General features: G+C 33.8%; 1 protein-coding gene across 2 annotated transcripts; it reads right to left on the reverse strand.

The window, feature by feature from the left end:
- Nucleotides 1–12655: 12655 nt before the first annotated feature.
- LOC124937725 (chloride channel protein CLC-e) lies at nucleotides 12656–20370 on the reverse strand. 2 transcript variants are annotated; one of them, XM_047478045.1, is made up of 7 exons: nucleotides 19855–20370; nucleotides 18828–19212; nucleotides 17180–17380; nucleotides 15783–16249; nucleotides 14141–14674; nucleotides 13743–13855; nucleotides 12656–12981 (listed from the first exon to the last, which is right to left on the reverse strand). In XM_047478045.1, exons 1-7 carry the CDS (start codon nucleotides 20335–20337, stop codon nucleotides 12927–12929), a joined length of 2238 nt encoding a protein of 745 aa, XP_047334001.1. In that variant the 5' UTR covers nucleotides 20338–20370; the 3' UTR covers nucleotides 12656–12926. The 2 variants fall into 2 exon arrangements, with proteins under 2 accessions (XP_047334001.1, XP_047334000.1); XM_047478044.1 differs by having other exon boundaries at nucleotides 12658–12981; nucleotides 13743–13948.
- Nucleotides 20371–20411: the final 41 nt, after the last annotated feature.

Consider the following 20411-nt stretch of genomic DNA (forward strand, 5'->3'; position numbering starts at 1 on the left):
TAAAATAAATTAACTAATAATAATATAATAAGGAGTGATAGAGTGAGGGAATTTGGTGAGGGCGCATCACCTTCATTGGTTGGAAAATGTAAACGTGGAAGAAAAGAGAAAAAAAACAGAAATTATTTAATTTTTTTAGCGAATAAGATTATGCCAAGTCATTCCCTCACCAAATTCCATCACCTAAATCCTAATCATTTCCCTAATATAATTAGTTTTATATAATTAATTTTAAATATTATATATTAATAATAAAATTAAAATAAATTAATTAAAATATAAAATATAAAATATAAAATATAAAACTAAAAATAAAATAACAATTTTATATAAAAAAAATATTAAAAAGTTAAATATGAAATATTTTAGCCAAAGTTATTATTAAAAAAATTATATCATGTTATAATATATTATTAAATAAAATATATTTAATTTAAATTTATCTACTATTAATATATAATATTTAAAAAACTTTTGTTTTATATTATTTATATTTAATAAATAATTATTTATTTATAATTAGTAAAAAATTAAAACATTCAACCTTTTTTGTTATAAGTATTTTTATTTTTATTTTAAAAATATATAATTAATATAATAAAATATTAGATATTTATATTTTATTAAATGATGTTACTTAAATATTTTGGTTATTTTAAACAAATATATTATAAAAATAATAATATTTTATATTTTTAATTTAATAAAAAATAAAATAAAAATAAAAATATTAATCCTAATTTTAATAATAAAATTATATTTATAATTTTCTCTTATAAATCCAAACATTATCAATGGGAATATGGATGATTAAAACTCTTAACCAAACACTACACTTTTTATCAATTATACACATTCTAATTCCACACATCTATCAATCTCAATCTTATTCTTATTTCCTTATTTGAACTAAATACCCCCTTAATGGTTTTTGCACTTGGGAATGAAAAAAAAAAGAATAATATTAAATATTTCTCAAATACTAATTTAATTCTCGAATATTCAGAATCATCAATTTCACTCTAAATTGAGAATTGAGAGGAATAAATCACCTCATTATCTTCACTCTCCTATTTTAACATTCTCTTCATAATTATATTTATAATATTATATATATTTTTATTTTATAATTATATTACAATGTTTTTTATAATTAAAATAACAATAAATTTTTAATTAATTTATTAAAAGAAATTATTTCAATTATCTAAATAATATTAATAAATTATTTAAAATATAATTAATAAATAAAAGTTTAATAATAATTACTATAACTAATAATAATACTATAATATTTTATATAATTAATTTTAAATATTATATATTAATAATAAAATTATAATAAATTAATTAAAATATAAAAACTAAAAATAAAATAACAATTTTATATAAAAAAAATATCTAAAAAAATATTAGAAATGTTAAATATAAAATATTTAAATAAAATTATGATTAAAAAAATTATACCAAGTTATATATTATTAAAGAGAAATGATTAGGTGAGGGAATTTGATGAGGGAATTTGGTGAGGGAATGACGTGCCATAATCTTATTCGCTGAAAAAATCAAATAATTTCTCTTTTTTTTTTCTTTCCTCTCACTTTTACATTTTCCAACGGTGATGCCACGTCATTCCCTCACCAAATTCCCTCACCAAATTCCCTCCCTCTATCACTCCTCATTATTAAATAAAGAGTATATATTTAACCAAAAATTGTTTATCCACTATTAATATATAATATTTTAAAAAACTTTATTTTATAATATTTATGTTTACTAGATAATTTTTGATTTATAATTAAAAAAAAATTGAATTATTCAACTTTTTTTTTGTTATAATAAAAAAAATGTAATTAATATGTGAAATATTAAATGTTTATATTTTATTAAATGATAACACACTTAAATATTTTATATATTTTAAATAATTATATATAAAAATAATAATATTTTATATTTTTAATTATATAAAATATAATAAAAAAATAAAATAGTTTTAATTATAAAATAATAATAATAATTTTTTTTGGATAGATCCAAACATTATCAATTGGAATTGGAATGAAAATGATTAATATTTTTAACCAAATACTACACTGAATCATACTCATTCTCATTCCATACATCTATCAATTACATTTCTATTCTCATTCCCTTAATTGAACCAAGCACCCCCTAAGGTATTGCTCCTCACGAGTAATACATATTGCTCATCACGAGTAATATATATTGCTCCTCGCGAGTAATATGTACAGAGTGCGTGTCTACATGCGCCACACTCTAATATATAAAGTGCCCTCGCGAGTAATATGTATAGAGTGCGTGTCTACATGCGCCACACTCTAATATATAAAGTGCCTGATGACAAACCTTACCCATTTAATTTAAAATTTATGAAGGGCGTTTCATCACCCTACCCATCATCTCTCCCTCTCCGTCTTTAGTTGTTCATCATCTCTCCGTCGCCGTCTAATCATCTCGTGAGTTTAGGGTTTAGGGTTTATACACATGCATCGAAATTGACTCTGTAAAAACAATGCATCGATTCATCGTCTCCGTCTCCAACTGCTCATCATCACCCCCTCGACTCATCGTCTCCATCTTTGTCTTTAACTTCAAAGCTCGTCTCGTCGCTCTTTAAGGTGAGTTTAGGGTTAAGAGAGTATACACCATGCATCATGCATCGAAACTGACTATGTAAATACACCATGCATCGAAATTGACTCTGTAAGCATAATAATAAGAACATTAGGAGTAAGATGTATTATCATCGAAATTGACTCTGTATATACACCATGCATCGTTAGTTTATTGTTTCTTTTCGTGGCTTAGTCTATAGAAAACATTGAAATAGTAATGTTCCTCACAATTTTTACTTACTGTAATGTTCCTAACGTGTATTACAATGTTCCTTATGAGTATTGTAATGTTCTCGCGTATTGTAATGTTCCTCACGTGTATTGTCACAATTTTTACTTACTTACTTATTGTAATGTCCCTCACAATTTTTACTTTACTTACTGTTGTTCATTTTTTAAGATGACGTCAACCATAGCTTAGAAGTTTTCTGCTATGGTTTCATAGAAATCAAATCTGTCAAAAATTACCCATAAGTTTGCAATGGATCTAATGGATAGGGCTCTAGAAACCCAATTTAGATATTTATTCAAAACCTCGGGATTTTTGTTCTCATGAACAATAATTCATCAAATGCTTCTTAGAAAATCATCATAAATTCTAAGGAGATGAAGTTCTTCATGAATGGAGAGGAGTTGTACTTTGGAAGATTCCCTACGATGGAAAACATCTTCAACTAAGTTGAAGAATGTCCACATTTGGTGGTTAAATATTTTAAGAGTAATATGATTGTTAGATTTTTCGACTTTGAGTCAAGATTTCTGCTATGCTCTAATAAAGAAGATGTATGGAAAATGGGCCTGGTATTCCTGGTTTGCCAATATCTTTTCTCCCTTGACGCAAGGAGGATAATAAATATCAAAATCCTCTGCATGGTCGATGACATTGACACTTTTCTCCAATTTCTATGGGGAAATGTGTCCTTTAGAGCAACTTTAAAGGGTTTAACAAGGTCATGAAACACCACAAGTCGATATATCTGGCCAAGAAGAAAGTCTTGAAATAAAAGAATGGGTTAAGGGGGACGTTGGATGTTGTTTATACCGTATTTGGGTTCGCATTAGCCTTCCGAGTGTAGACCTATGAGATTATCAAAATGTTTGTCCCCAAATTGGCCAATAGGACAGAGCTGTTGTATGAGCATGAGCCTTTCTATCCAAGAATATTACTATACAAATCCAGTAGGAAGAACACCGCCTCGGATCTTCACACTGCCCTGAAGGGAAAGGTTGTCAAAAAGATGGAAGTGTATGAAGAGGAGAAGATCTTGTACAGGGTGGAGGAATTTGAAGATATGAGAGGTAATTTTTTGATGCATTATTCGAACTAGATTCGAGGAAGAGAAAACATGAAGAGATTGAAGATATAGTTCATTTGTTCCTCCAAACCTTCCAAGAGGAGACTAATTACTCCCCTTCAGCCTTAGCACCTCTCATTTTGTCCCATCACCGCGACTCAATCAAATGATTCATCAACATCTTGTTTGAGATCTTCACCAACAACACATGTTCATCAAATGACTTCAACATCTGATTTGAGAGCTTCACCAACAGCACCCTAGACTGATGTTGGATGTAAATTGGATGAACTGACGAATGAGGTAAATGGATTAAAAACTAAAATAAATTTATAAAAAAGAATCAACTTCTGATGTTCAACCAACTACAAAAACTGTAACGTTTTGCCTTTAGTATAGGAATTAATATCAACCATCAATTGTTTTTGGTTTACATTAATTTCAGTTACATCACATTTATTCTACAGGCTTATTAAGTTAGGTGTTTTACGTTTTTTTTCTTCTTCTGAATTTAGATAGTTGTAATCTTTTTCCTTTGCAATAATCTTTTTATCTTTGACAATAAGAAATCTCTCTTCATTTGTTTTTTCCACACTTCATTGTTCATCACTTTCTTGCATTCCGCACAACAATTGGTATCAAAGCGGGTTAGATCTGATCAAGATTATCACTATTTGTTTTCTAGCAAGAAGATGTCTTCAATGAATCTAAAAATCGAAAAATTCACAGGGCGAAATAATTTTGGTCTATGGTAGATCAAAATGCGAGCTTTTTTTAAACAACAAGGCATCTGGACACCATTATCAAAGGAAAAGGCGAAGATAGTTGCAGGTCCTGCAAAGGAGTCTACCTTTGGTAAAATCACTACTGAGCTTGAGGTCTTGGAAGAGAAGACACACTCAATAATTTTACTCTATCTGGCTGATGAAGTGATTACTGAGGTATCAGATGAAGATACCGCAATCGGTCTGTGGTCGAAGTTATAGGCTTTGTATATAAAAAAGTCACTAACTAACAAGTTTGTATTGAAGCAACGTTTGTTCAGTCTTTGTATGCTTGAAGGTAAGTCTCTTCGTGAACATCTTGATAAGTTAAACACTATATTACTTGAATTGAGAAATATAGATGTTAAGATCGAAGATGAAGATGCTGCATTAATTCTGTTGGTATCTTTTCCCAACTCATTTGAAAATTTTGTTCAATCGTTCGTTGTGGGTAAAGACTCTATAACTCTAGAGGAAGTTCGATCAGCACTTCATATTAGAGAACTGCGTCATAAGGCGAGCGGTGAAATTGTAGACAGTCAAGAATCTGGGTTGATTTTCAGCACAGTCAACTACAAAGGGTCTGGAAAGAAGAATGATCAAAAATACAAAGCTAAGAGCCCTAGTGCTAAAGACATCTGCAATTACTATAAAGAACCAGGTCATGGGAAGAATAATTGTCCTAAGAAAATGGGCAAATATTTTACGGCTAATATAGTACATAAAGACAGAGACACCGACTCGGAGGAGGACATTGCCCTTGTAGCTAACACTTCTCTACACCCTCTTGATATGTGGGTGTTGGATTTAGGGTGTTCATATCATATGAGTTCGAACAAAGAATGGTTCGATACCTATGAAGATTATGATGGTGGAAACATTGTCATGGGAAATGATGCCATATGTAGAATAATGTGTATTGAGACTATCAAAATTCTGACTAATGATGGTAAGATACGGACCCTAACTAGCGTTCGACATATTCCTCAACTAAAGATGAACTTAATATCTTTAGGCATTTTAGATGCTAAAGGTTTCAAGTTTAGCGATGAAGAAGGAACATTGTGCATCAGTAATGGTTCAAAAATAATACTAAAAGGTATCAAGCAGAATACTTTGTATATACTACAAGGTAAGACGCTGACAGGTTCCACTACGGTCGCATCCAAATCTATGAATCAACCACCTTGATGTAACCAAGTTGTGGCATATGCGACTTGGACATATGGGGGAGAGGGGAATGCAAATTATGTCCAAACGAGATCTTCTATGTGGCCACAAGGTTACCAACCTTGAGTTGTGTGAATACTGCATTTTCGAGAAAAACCATCGTAGTAAGTTCAGTAAGGGAGTTCACAAAACTAAGGGCACACTGGATTGTATCTACTCAAGTTGAAGGTATAGGAGGTTATAGCTATTTTGTAACATTCATAGATGATTACTCAAGGATGACCTAGTTGTATCTTCTGAGACATAAGAGCGATGTATTTAAGATCTTCAAACATTGGAAGGCACTGGTAGAGAATCAAACTAGAAAGAAGGTTAAGAGGCTACGAACAAATAATGGACTTGAATTATGTTCATCTGAGTTTAATGAGTTCTGCATGGAGATGGGGGCTTCAAGACATCACACTATCCGAGTTACACCACACAAAAATGGTGTAGCAGAAAGGGTGAATCAAACACTACTTGAGAGAGTTAGAAGCATGCTCTCTAATGCTGGATTGACTAGAAAGTACTGGAGTGAGGTTGTCTTAACGACTTACTATTTAATAAATTGTGCATCGCATACTGGGATTGATTGCAGAATCCCTTATGAGGTATGGTCTAACGTCGTTGATTATTCTCATTTGAAAGTCTTTGGATGCACATCTTACTATCATGTTAATGAAGGGAAGTTGAAACCAATGACAAAATAGAGTATTTTCATGGGCTATGGAGATGGAGTCAAGGGATATAGAATCTGGTCATTTTCTGAAGGTAAAGTAATCCTCAGCAGGGATGTCACATTTAATGAGAAATTTATACTTAACTCCTCTATCAAGCCATCACTTTCTGGAGAAAATGATAATACCGAGAAACAGGTGGAGCTTGAGGTAGCTCCAATTCAAGGGATAACTGACATGACACACGATACTGATAAACCATTTGAGGAAGTTGATCAATTTGGAGTACCTGAAAGTCAATATGACATTACTACACAGCCAAGAAGGCAAATTAAAGCTCCTGACAGGTTATTTCATTCAATCGAGAGAAGAAATATCTCAACTGGTCCTGGAAGTGGGACAATCAGTCCCTCTATGAATGTTACTGAAGAAATGGTAAGTTATGCACTTCAGGTAGCTGAAGATGTCATACATAATGAGCCATCTTCTTATAATGAAGTTGTTAATAGTGGTGATTCTGCGCAATGAATTGCTGCCATGTGTGAGGAAATGGAATCATTTCACAAGAATAATACATGAGAGCTAGTTACTTTACCTAAGGGGAGAAGAGTCATTGGGTGCAAATGAATTTTCAAAAAGAAAGATGGAACCTCTAGTGCTGAAGGGACCAGATATAAACCACGATTAGTTACAAAGGGATTCAGTCAAAAGGAAGGCGTATACTACAATGAGATATTCTCACATGTACTTCAACACACTTCTATTAGGGAACTACTAGCTATAGTAGCACATCAGGATCTGGAACTCGAGCAATTAGACGTGAAGACGACTTTCTTACATGGTGAGATTGAAGAGGATATATTGGTGAGTCAGCCTGAAGGGTTTCTTGTTCATGATAAGGAAACACATGTTTGTAGTTTAAAAAAGTCTTTATATGGACTTAAACAGTCTCCTCGACAATGGTATAAGCGGTTCTAAATTTCATTATTGAACATGGTTACAATAGGAGTGCATATGATTGTTGTGTCTATTACAACAAAATCGGTGATGGTTCTTTGATTTATTTACTCTTGTATGTAGACGACATGTTCATCGCAACCAAGAAACTGTCGGAGATTCAAAAGCTGAAAGACATTCTTAGTTCCGAGTTTGATATGAAAGATCTAAGTGGAGCACGAAAAATTCTAGGCATAGAAATAGTAAGAGATCGAGTTCAAAAGAAGCTATTTCTTTCACAGAAGAATTATATTTTGAAGATGTTGTCTCGTTTTGGGATGAGTACAGCAAAGGCTCTAAATACTCCTGCAGCTATTACTGATCATTTGTCTGTATTCGCACCCCAGTCTAAAGCTGAGAAGTTATATATGTCTTATGTACCGTATGCTAGTGTAGTGGGTAGTTTAATGTATTCTATGGTATGCACTAGACCTGATATTGTGTATTCAGTTAATATTGTTAGCAGGTTTATGTCTCGACCTGATAAGGATCACTAGCAAACGGTAAAGCGAATATTTTGTTATTTGAGAGACACATTCGATGTTGGTCTCATTTATGGGAGTAATAACCAGTGTCTCGTAACTGATTATTCGGACTCAGATTATGCTGCATATATCGATGGTAGAAGATCAATGACTGGTTATGTTTATACCCTTGGTGACTCTGTGGTTAGTTGGAAGGCAACATTACAGTCGATTGTGACGTTGTCCACTACCGAGGCTGAGTATATGGCGCTAACTGAAGCAGCCAAGGAGGGTATATGGTTGAAAAGATTAATCAATGACCTTGACATCCATCATGATCAAGCAATTTTTTTTTGTGATAGCTTAAGTGTTATTTGTTTGGCGAAAGATCAAGTGCATCATGATAGAACTAAACATATTGATGTTCACTATCAATTTCTTTGTACTAAGAGGAGAATTAAGTTGAAAAAGATCAGCACACATCATAATTCTGCTGACATATTCACGAAGCCGGTCTTACTTAACAAATTCACTCATTGTTTTGTTTGAATTTGCTAAATGTTGACAGTTGAAAGTAGCATGATAAGGTTTTTCTTATTGGGTGATACTTAAGGCAAGGTGGAGATTTGTAACGTTTTTCCTTTAGTATATGAATTAATATCAACCATCAATTGTTTGTGGTTTATATTAATTACATCACATTTATTCTACAGTTATGCTTATTAAGTTAGGTGTTTTACGTTTTTTTTTCTTTGACAATAAGAAATCTCTCTTCATCTGTTTTTTCCACACTTCATTGTTCATCACTTTCTTGCATTCCGCACAACAAAACACATGAAAGATTGAGAAGGAGAAGTAGGAGAAGATTTATGAAGAGGATGAAAAGTCTTTTTATGTGATAGTCTTCTATTGATATACTACATTAGTCTCTTATTCATATACTCTAAATACTATAAGTGGTATATTCCTTTTATGTCACATTTACACTTCTTTTTATGTCACTAATTTTTATGTTACACTTTTTTTATGTCATTTTTACACTTCTATATAGAGATGCAAAATTTAAACATGAAGGTTCACAACAATCTATAAGACTTTTACACATTTGGACCAACTCCCAACGAACCATTCGAGACAAAATCTAGATATCAAGATTTGTTGGAGCTGGTACAAATGTGTAAAAATATTATAGAGAGACAAAGTTTGAGCATGGAGGTTACAACGATCTATAAGACTTTTACACATTTGGATCAGCTCACAACGAACCATTGCGTGAGGAACATTAAAATACGCGTGAATAATATTGCAATACACATGAGGAACAACATTACAATACGCGTGATAAACGACATTACAATACGCGTGAGGACCAATCTGTCTTTATTCATTACTATGAAAAATCTGTCTTCGTTATCTTCATAAAATCAGGTCACTAACTAAGAAATCATCAAATAAACTAACTATAACATAAAATGCACGTTAACATACCCATTTGAGAATCCGATGGTTCTTCTTCAACCGTCGGAGAGTCGTGGGTTCTTCTTCAACCGCCAAAGAGTTGTGGGTCTTCTTCAACCGCTTCTGGTTGTTGATGTTGAACGAAGAGTCATAGGGATGGGGATTAGGGTTTAAGGAGAGGTGAGTCGTGGAGAGTCGTTAATGTTGAGTTGGAGAGTTTAGGGTATAATATGGATGAAGAGGGAGAGAAGATGGGGAGATGAACTGAAGTAATTTCTAATATTGGGAGTATAAGGCCCATTAAGAGCAAGATGGACATTTTGCCGGCCGAAAAAGTCATTTTTATAAAAATTATCAAATGTGAGTCATTTTTCTAATTTCCCTATTATTAGGGTCATTTGGTCAAATTTCCTCTATTTATTATTTTTTTTTAAGTTTGTGTTTCCCATGGTCCCTTGCAATGAAATCCAACTATTTACATCATTAAATACTCATAACATGAATATTTTTTTGAAAGGATAAAATAATTTTAGTTGGCACAAAGATATGGACAATAACATAAAATTCAACTCATTAAAAAAATTATCATAACTTATCTAAGCTATAAGCTATAAAGGTAGAAAGAATAGTTTTACTTGGTAAATGTTTGGGTAAGGACAATATTAGTACGTTGAATCCGACCAGCTGGTTGTAACGTTTGGAGAGATAAGGTCAATATTAGTACGTTGAGTCTGACCAGCTGGTTGTAACGTTTGGAGAGACATTTCTACTATGTGTAAGTCATTTCATGACAGTGCAGATTCTCGATAAGCGACAGCTCGTCGATCAACTTTTAGAATGATATTTAGTGCAATATAAGAAGTATTGCATTGTCATTCTCAATCCTCTCTTTGACCGCAATTTGTAAAAAAAATCGTTCAAAGACATGTTCGAATAGTTTCGTGAGTAAAATCAGATACAAGAGAAGAGTTAATGATATACATGTAACATTAAATGAAAAGATGTTGCTCTTAATGGGGCACAAGGTGATGATTCTTTCTTCGCGTGATATCTTACGTTGACAAGATAAAAATTCCTTTAAATTTGATTAGTATAATGAATGGAGGGATATTAACCGATAAGAAATGAATTAAAAAATAGTGTATTATGGTTAGTCGCTACAGAATGTATTGTGAATATGTGGAGATATCACATCACGTGCTTTTGCATTGCAAATGAGTGACTGATTTGGAGTCTACTTTGAAACATGATTGACATTAAGTGAATAATGTTTGAGTAATCGTTGGTTGTTGAGATGTTTGGATAAAAACCGTGAGCTCAGTTGAATTGAGTTGATAAGTTTTTATCCTAATTATTTTATAGTGATCGTGGTCGATCAATGTGTTTACTCCACAGCGTTATTATTATGACAATATGAGAAATCTCTTCTAAAAAACTTGTGAAGACAGTATGAACTCATTGATATCTTTAAGAGTCTCTAAGCTCGTTAACGCACAATTTTATGTTAAGTTTGTTCATTGGCGTACTCTTATTTTATTATGTTTTAATTGTTGCTCTCAAATAGTTAATCTCGTTGTGTTTCGGGTGTGTTTAGTAACGAAATGAACACTCATGTTTTATATTATTTTTGTCAGTAAATGACTATCATTTATATCATATTGCATTAATTTTTTAAAAATATAATTACGTTAAGTGACTAATTTATTCGATCTCAATTGGAAAAAATGATATTATTAAAAATAATGTATTTTTATAAAATTTACACAAACATAATATTAACATTGTCATGTAAAATTATAAAATAGTAGGAATTTAAAAATATTAAAAAATTAGGTCAATGTTTATTCGATTCTCGACCGTCAATAATTGAATACCCAACCTGAAATGGTTTCGATCCAAAAATTTTGTTTATTCATTTATCCCATCCGATTTAGTCAGGGCGACCGCTACCCAACCTGATGGGTAAAAGTTGTCATGCCTATTTAGTAAGGAGCGACTAAAATCTTTCCCAACTGAGATTATTGTGTTTTGTTCTGCGAAACCCATCCTTCTTAGATATCCAATTTGAGATATTTGTTACATTTTTCTTAACTCAAAACCCTACCAAAAGTAATAGGAAATAGCAACGATCTGTTTAATTTAAAATCACAAAATCAGAATAGGTTAGTGAATATATAAATAGTGACCCATCTACCAAAATAACTCAAAAGATAAAGAAGTCATTAATTTCTTCATGCTCATATATCTAAGCGATTTAAACATATACACATGTAGAAAAATTAAAAAAGGAATAATATTATTCAGATATTAATTGAGATTTACATGAAAAATTCAGATATTTAAAAAATATTGAGTGTAATAAAAGAAATGACTAATAACAAGCAACATGTTGAATATTAACAAAGTAACATGTTAAATGTAAACAAAATTGCACAAATTCCACGCCCTCAAGTTGGTAATAGATATTAAGAGTGTCCAACTTGCCACATATTTTCTCAAAATCGACTTAATAAGAGCTTTGACAGGAATGTTAGCCACCTAAGAGGAAGAGCCTTGGGTAGCTATGAGAGCAGAGAGGATGCTGACGGAGGGATAAAATGAATATGACAGCGAGTTGATTTTGAATCGCCAGAGTGTCACTGCATGTTGTCATTGATGACAACGAGTTTATTTTGAATCGCCGGAGTGTTGCTGGATATGATAACAACGAATTGACTTTGAATCGTCGGTGATTTTAATCCATTCTTCACTTCGTCAAAGCAATGGCTTTGACTCTTACTCTTAACTCTTAAAGTGATAATTTTTTTGACAAATGAAATGTTGAAATTTTTTTTGAGTATAATAAAAATAAGAACAAACAACATGTGATTGCACCAATTCCAAGAAGATGGAGAGATAATATAATAACATAGAAATCTTTCTAATTATCAAAATGAATAAAAAAAATGAATTTGTATAAAGTAAAATATATACTTCAACTTCTTTTGTGTTAGAACTTTCGCTCATAAACATAAAAGCAAGGTTCTTGCTTTTTTGAAACGATTATGATACATATCGAAAAAGAACCTTGAAAACATTGTTTCTCATTCATTTCGATAGAAGAAAGTTCAGATCATTCATCTTGTTAATTTCTGATTACTCACAAATACCCCCCTTCACTCCATCCCACGCCCCAAAAAAACAAATACATTATATAGAATATATACCAGTAGCAATACATATCAATGAATAACTCCTTTTTTTATTTCACATGTTCCAGAATTATGTACTAGACTCCATGAAGATCAATGTTTTTTTACAAAGAACTTGAGACGATGCTCTGTTTGAACTCGGTGTTCTTCCTCGTCATCCTCACTGCTAGCTAGTTGATCAGATAAAACCAAGATTTCTGGTGTTATCAGTGGCAACATAAACCATTGTCCAGTCATTCATCTGAGTTTATTAGGAACAAGTTGAGGAATTCTCCCGTTGCAATGATCCTGCAGCATGACAGGAGGAGGTCATAATTAAGACAATAATATTGCAGCATGACAGGAGGAGGTCATAACTAACTAAGACAATAATATTGCAGGTCTTTGCTCTATTACTCTTATATGGAAAGACATGGGATATAATAATTCACTAACGTATGTATATCTTAGAATACAAGTCTCAGACTCCCAGTTTAAATATTTCACCACATAATTAAGCTTCAAATGTTCAATCTGAGTTCTCTTCTTGTTTGGTGGTGTTCCTGAGTGTCAAATTTAGGGAATTGTAAGTAATTCCTAGGAATTCAAAACATAACTATATTAGAATTCAAATCCTTGGACTTGAGAATTTGAATTCCAAAATCTTGTGCCACTGACAGCTAGCATTGTTGGCAGCAGGGTGTAACCCCCCAAGATCAGACAGCTTGGCCTCCTCCAATCTCTTGGAGAGACCAGCATCACCCACACGTCATCAGACTTGGCAATTACTATTGATAATTTGAGACTTTTACGAATCTTTTGGAAATCAAATAGGAATGGAATTGAGATTGGTCTTGGAATTTAAAATATCAAATCCAATGGACTGGAATTGGAATTGGTCCAGTTCCACCCCCAAACAACAAATGCAACCTTAGGATTTTTCTCAATTCCAATACCACACAACTAATGCAACCTTATGATTTATAATATCAATTAATGTTGCCTTTTTGAAAGGGGGAAAGTATAGAAGTTTTGTGATGGAAAAAAGAAAGAGGAAGATGATAAAAGACCTGCAGGACAGGGTGATGCTTTCCTTGTCCAAAATGCCAACAAGCTGACCTTGCAGACCTTCAACTTGCTCCATAACTGGAACTTGATCTATACCATTTCTCACCATAATTGTCTGAGCAGAAAGTATATTCATGCAAGGAGTTACAGTGCATGGTATTTGGGAACTTTTTCCATTCAAATGACATACTTCAGATACTAATATCTCCTGCACCATTATTTAATCTCCAAATAGTCATCTACAGCAATAATGACAACTACAATTACAACAACAAGAAATCAAGGAGACACAATGTATCAAATAAATTCTCCGAGCAAATAGTTAGTTAAGAAAATTGAAGCAGAAGTTTCCACTAAAACTTGTTGCGACACTTTAAGCACAATAAGAGCAGTATCATACCTCAGGTCTTCTGCTTTTTGCCTCTTCAGACTGACTGAATTCTTGAATGTCCCCAAGAGTCAACAAACTAATTAGTACATTATTGTCATCAACAACTAGCGCACATGATTGCTTCTCCAGAAGCATGAGGTTCACTGCCTCTATTAATGGAGTGTTCGACAAGGCAGTCACATATCTGGTTCTCATGGCTTGTGAAACAAGAACATGTTGTCCTAACTCCTCTATGTTATAATTATAATCATCTATACAGAGGGAGCTCTCAATTTCACAAAGGTTATTAGCATCGGACCCTTTTGCAGCAGATGTACCAATAGTGGAAACCTCATCTGGGTTGGAAGACATCTCCCCACCTTCAGGTTTCTTCAAACCCCCAATATTGGTTCTCAACGTGTTCCCCGATGTAATCCACGAAGACATTCCCACAGCTCCTAGAAGAGGGAGAACTATTCTATAGTCCTGTGTGAGTTCAAAGAGAAGTAACACCGCGGTAAGAGGTACTTGACAGACTCCTGCCAAAGTGGCAGCCATACCAACCTGCACATCCAGCGCCATGTTGGTAATATCAGAAAATTACATTTAACAGGAATCTGGTAGTTAAAGCATAATTATACAAACAATAATGAAATTTATGATTCTTCAGCATATAATAACATGAATACATTTAGCGGGGGACATGGTTGTGGGTTGTCATGCTAGTTCTCCTTAATTCAAAAAAAAAAAACATGAATACATTTACAAAATAACTTTCTCCAAAAGCTTAATATCCACTCAGCAAGTGATATTCACTATCGCCATAAAAAAACATTTGGTTTACGAGTATCCTCTAATGCAAGTCAAACAAACACCAAACAATTGCGAAATTGAAAGAAATCAACTAAAGAACACGAAGGAAAAAATGTCTACATCCACTTTTGAAGCACACTTTAGTTTTACTTATCAAAAATGTTATAAAAGTATTACAGTGATTCTCTCACAATTAAAACTCATACACAACTCACAAGCAAACAATGCTCTAAAGGCAAAGACGTGGCCTCCAAATTACAATCCGGTTGCACCTTTATAGAAGCCCCAACCAAGTCAACTACGATGCTTTGTCCAAATCGCTTCAAGAGCTACCCAAGTATTGCTAACATGTTGTCCTAGTTGTGTTACGAAAACAAAATATCTAATTTCTTTTTGTCTTAATCTTATTTTTCTGTGCCAAGATTGTGTACCAAAGATTAGTTTCCTTTTGTATAATCTTCTCTCTCCTTGTACCAAGATTGTGTACATTCCATATGGCTTTAGACCTACCTAATAAACTATTATATTCATTATTCAGTTATATCAATGGCTATATCATGTTGGAACCAATAAATTATTATTTTGAAAGGATGAAAAACATTTCATTGATCCACATTTCTGTGAAGATCACAAAATTGTGGTGAAAACCACCCAACTAAAACATTACAACACAAGTATTGACACAATTTGTCATAAGTTCTAAGTCAAACGGAAGGGACAAATAAATTATCTTGAACATATATAGACAGAATATCTATGTATAATGGTAATTTAGAATTGAAAGAGATATGCAACCAAAATATGAATTATACACATGTCAAAATCCTGAGTTTTCTTGTGTTAGTATGTAGAAATATACCAGGCCATACGCTTGAGGTGATGCTACATCCAAGAAAGATAGATGAAAGAAAGGCTCTGAGTTAGTAACCGCATAACTAACAATTTTTCCATAGGCCATTCCAGTTGCTGCACCAATAAAGAGAGATGGTGCATAAAAGCCACCCACTAGTCCGGAGGCCCTGCATAGAGAGGTTGCCACTATCTTGACTGCTACAAGCTGAAGCAACATATCAGTAGTGAGACCTTTGACGAATGGCCGAGATTCTAGTAATATGTCAACATTCTGAAAACCCCAATAGAGTATTTCTGGATATGCTAATGCCATTAGCCCAACAGATAAGCCACCCAGAATTGGGAAAACAACCTTTGGCATCCCCATGTTTTTGTGCATATTGTCAGCAGATACCAGCATGAATGATGTACACTTAGACAGGGTCAATGAGACCAAGCCACAAAGGATACCCAGCAAAAGATACAGTGGGAGTTCTGAATAATAAGTTGCAATAATATCAATATGACAAACTTTACTATAAACCCCAAACCTTGAGGCCAAATCTATCCGTGTGATAGAGATAAGCCTCAAATATAATATGGGGTGTTTTTCTTTCATGCAATTCAATATGTTGCCTATGATGGGATGCTAGTAAGAAAGTTATGATGTGTGATCCACTTTTTTGTTTTACTTTTTATTTATCTTAGCATAGGACTTGAATCTCACATGTTCACCTCATGTTTTTTTATATTATTATTGGAAATAAACTACAGCTAGCCATGTTAAGAAGGAGAACATATCACCTTTTGATGTGTGGTGTTGCATGCTTTAGATTTCTTGGGAACCCCTCTTTTTGCATTTTTAGTACTCCCAGAACTGAATGCAAACACGTGTTCTTAAGCTTTTCTTTTTTTCATTGGAGCGGGGAGGGGGTTTAGTACTATGTATTATTTATTGTTTATCATTTTTTAAATTTACTCAATTTTTTCACAAATACTATCATTAGAAATCAAGGAGGGGTGATAGACAACCATAAATATGTAATATGCAAAGCAACATGACCCTAAGGATGAATACCCCAGAAGAGGGGCAACTTAGCATACAAAGTTCAGCAGACGTAGCTTGGAGTATATCTCCCCCGAGATGGAAGAAAAAATGGGTAATATGTCTTTTCAAAATCATCTATTTTGTTCACATTAGTTCTCATGAGTTTTTATCATTCTCTATGTGTGATATGTTGTTATTTCTAATGTCAACTTATGTTTCTGTAATCAAGTTGTTGTCCCAAATGTGAAACTGCATGTAGCATAGGTCTTCTGCTAGTAATTGCACAATGCACAACTGATAAGGTAAACAGGCTTTAGCATTAAACATGGACAGCTACACACAAATTGGAACAGAATGAGGAGTAGATTAGTAATTACCAGTTGGAGAATGGAAATCATATTCTGGCACTGTAAAGGCTGGTTCAGAACCAAGCCCAATTTCTGACACAACCGATGCTATAACAGCACTGAGTATGACCATTGAAGTCGTATTTGCAAGTGATGAGGATGAATCTGATGTAGATGGCCACAGAACTGACTCTACAGCAAAGAAACAACCAGCAACAGCTGCATTGAAACCTGTTTCATGGTAACATTAGGGTCAAATTATGGAAAAAAAATATTTACTACATGGAAATATGAAAGAAGACTAGGTAGGTTGAAAGTGTAACTAGGAAATGAGATGTTATTCCTTGAGCGAACTTGAAAGTGGCTACTAGCAACAGAAAATGCTAACACAATATAGAAAGTGGGATATGTTTGCAGGTTTATGTTAGTTCAAGCTGGGAGGATCTTCATATATTGCCCATGTTAGTGTTCTCTAATTGTTTTTTTACCCAAACCATGTTTTAGACTAGGGACCAATTCCACACAAGGCAGGAAAACAACAAAACTGACAACAGCTAAAGCTGCAAAATTGTTAATGATGTATTGGTGATTGATCACCAATCAAAAAGATATGCTTCAGCTTGTCACTACCTTGGAAATGAATATCTAAAAGTTGTATACCTCCACTGTATCTAGCAATGGTGCATACACATGAACCTTAGTGTGCATCTTCCAATATAATAGCATGAAGGATTATCATTTGTTAATTCTTGCATTACACATCACATCGAGACATTATATGAAACATGCAGGTGAGCTCACTTAAGGTCCACATGATCTTGAAATTCAACACGAATCTTGTGAGGGAACGAAAACAGAGATACCACCATGATAGAAACTGGACTCCTTCAATGTCTCACTAGGACTGCTCCTTATTTTGAGTTCTCGGTTTAACACGACAGAAATACCATCATGTGCTATTACAATATGACTTGTTCTGGACACCCCCATTAATCATGTTACCGAGTCAAACCATCTGAGGATAACATTAAGAATCAAGCGGAAAATATGTACCGCATTGGCTGTCAAATAAACGAGGAATTGGAAGAAGCTTGCTGACATATCGTTAGTTATAATGGTACCATAGTGAACTCCCTTCTGGATTAGGTTGCAACTTTCCAATTTCATGTTTATTATTGCACTAATAACCATATCAATAGGTAGCAAAGTTTAGGTATATAGAAAGAGTGATACAAATAAAAACATATTTGCATGCCACCAAGTTGTTTGTACACATTTTAATGTGATAACATATTAAGCAAGCAAGACCATATACTTTTATCCTTATTGTTTTATGGTGGACTATATGGCTCGAAAGAAACCGGAGAACATTTAATAACTAAAGCAGGCCGATGATGATCATTCATAAAGTCATTATCATGACAATGTCGGAGGTTAGATCGGGGAAGCCCATGAATCGATAGGCGAATTCATTGCTCTTTTGAAAGACCTTCGGGCCAATTAATTTGTTATTCTTTTTGTTTTTGATTTTTGCATTTTCATGTTATATTTTTGGCGTTGCTTAAACGACTTTTCTTTAATTATTGCATGGATCATTTAAAAGAAAAAGACCTGCAGGAATTTTACTGAATCACGTGCATCTGATTCAATGAAGAAGAATGATTAGAAATGTGCAAACCTGAAGAAATGCCAGCAGCAGAGCCTGCAGCAATGAGAGATATTTGGTTAGGACTACGGAGCACAGTTCCAACCCCCTTGGCAATTGATGCACCAATCTCAACACTTGGCCCTTCTGGCCCTAATGAATTCCCCGTACCAAGGGTAACAGAAGCAGCCATTGCCTTCAGAACTGGTTCTAGAGCACTTTTAAAATTAGGTCCCAAAGTACCACGTGTAGAAACCTCTAAATAACCTCGGGCAACATTCAAAATACTAACCACGAGCCCCCCACAAACTGGAACTGCAACTACTCTCTGCCATATTGCCTCAATAGGCTCCTCTCTCAACCATGAAGCACCTCTATATGGAATCCCATCCCAGAAAAGGTCCCGCAATTCATGCACCTAACATTAAAAAAGTTTGAGATGAGGAGTGTGCATGATTTTGTGGTCGGAATGGTGATTGCCATTTAATTATGGATGTTGTTACAATAGCAATAGGTACTTGTAAATTTTCAGAATGAAGCTTGCTTTTCTGCAAGTAATAATTGAGGATCTAAGCCGGGAATACAGAAACTTCAAAGACTAATAAAATGAATGGTGACTGGAAGCTTCAGATACATATACACCAAATGGTTTTTAATGATATATCTATTGGACGGCAATGTGTAGGTGGGTAGAATCAAAATCATATATAAAGTAGTGTAAGAGATGTTATCAACACAGATTAACAAGGAAAATAAAACATCTCCACACAAAAATTAACACCGTAATGTGTCTATACAGAGGAGGCTTATAAAACACCCATTCAATCTTAGGCGACATTCTCTCTATCAGCAAAATTAAAAAATCTTGTTCTTTATCCTGGGCAAATTCAAACACTAACATGCACTGTATCGTCATTTACTATCCACCATAAGTATATGCATGTATGTATGTATATACGGAGCGAGAACATAAGGTACTTCATCTAAACAATAAAAAACAGCGAAAAGATGTTTAGTTCAACGTTTAGCACGAACAGAACCGAAGAATAACATGACTTACGGAGATATTGAAAATGACGACACTGACGCCGGTTAGAAGGCCGATAAAGCAGGCGGAAATTATAGCTGAATTTCCTGAAGGAAAAGCCTTGGTAATCGCTGTAGAAGATCCTATCTTGTTGTCAGTAGTAGCGAATTGGTCTCCTTGTCGCTTGGCCGGGCTGTCTCGATCGTCATCGTCGGGTTCAAAATCGTGAAAACAAGTTTCTGATTGATTAGAATCAGGTGCCGCTCCCCGTGGGCAGAGTGTAGGCATGTATCTTGAGGAAAGAGGAAATTGAAGTCTATGAAAAACGTTGTTGTTGTTGTTGACGAGCTTCTTCTGAATAGTTGTTGTACTAGTAGTAATGTAGTGGTAAGAAGGCCGGAAAGATGATCCATAGCTGAAGTCGAAGATGAGAGGGAGGGGTGGAGTGAGAGAATAAGAGTGCGTGTTCAACAGTAGTTGCCCCATAATTTGCCCTCCCCCCGCCATGCCCAACATCACCGGCGCGTGCTTCTATACGGACCCCAAAAGTAGTCCCCCTTTTTTTAATTTATCTTGCAACAATAATAATA

The sequence above is a fragment of the Impatiens glandulifera genome, chromosome 5, assembly GCF_907164915.1.
Source record: "Impatiens glandulifera chromosome 5, dImpGla2.1, whole genome shotgun sequence".
Taxonomy (NCBI): domain Eukaryota; kingdom Viridiplantae; phylum Streptophyta; class Magnoliopsida; order Ericales; family Balsaminaceae; genus Impatiens; species Impatiens glandulifera.

Bases quoted from the DNA above. Each gene is read 5' to 3' on its own strand.
- LOC124937725 (XM_047478044.1), bottom strand. From the start codon at position 20,337: ATGTTGGGCATGGCGGGGGGAGGGCAAATTATGGGGCAACTACTGTTG. The intron at 13,949-14,140 runs GTATGATACTGC...ATAATGGTGCAG, and splicing joins CAAAAAGCAGAAGACCTGAG to GAGATATTAGTATCTGAAGT. The intron at 12,982-13,742 runs GTCTTTTATCAT...GTCATGCTGCAG, and splicing joins AGCATCACCCTGTCCTGCAG to GATCATTGCAACGGGAGAAT.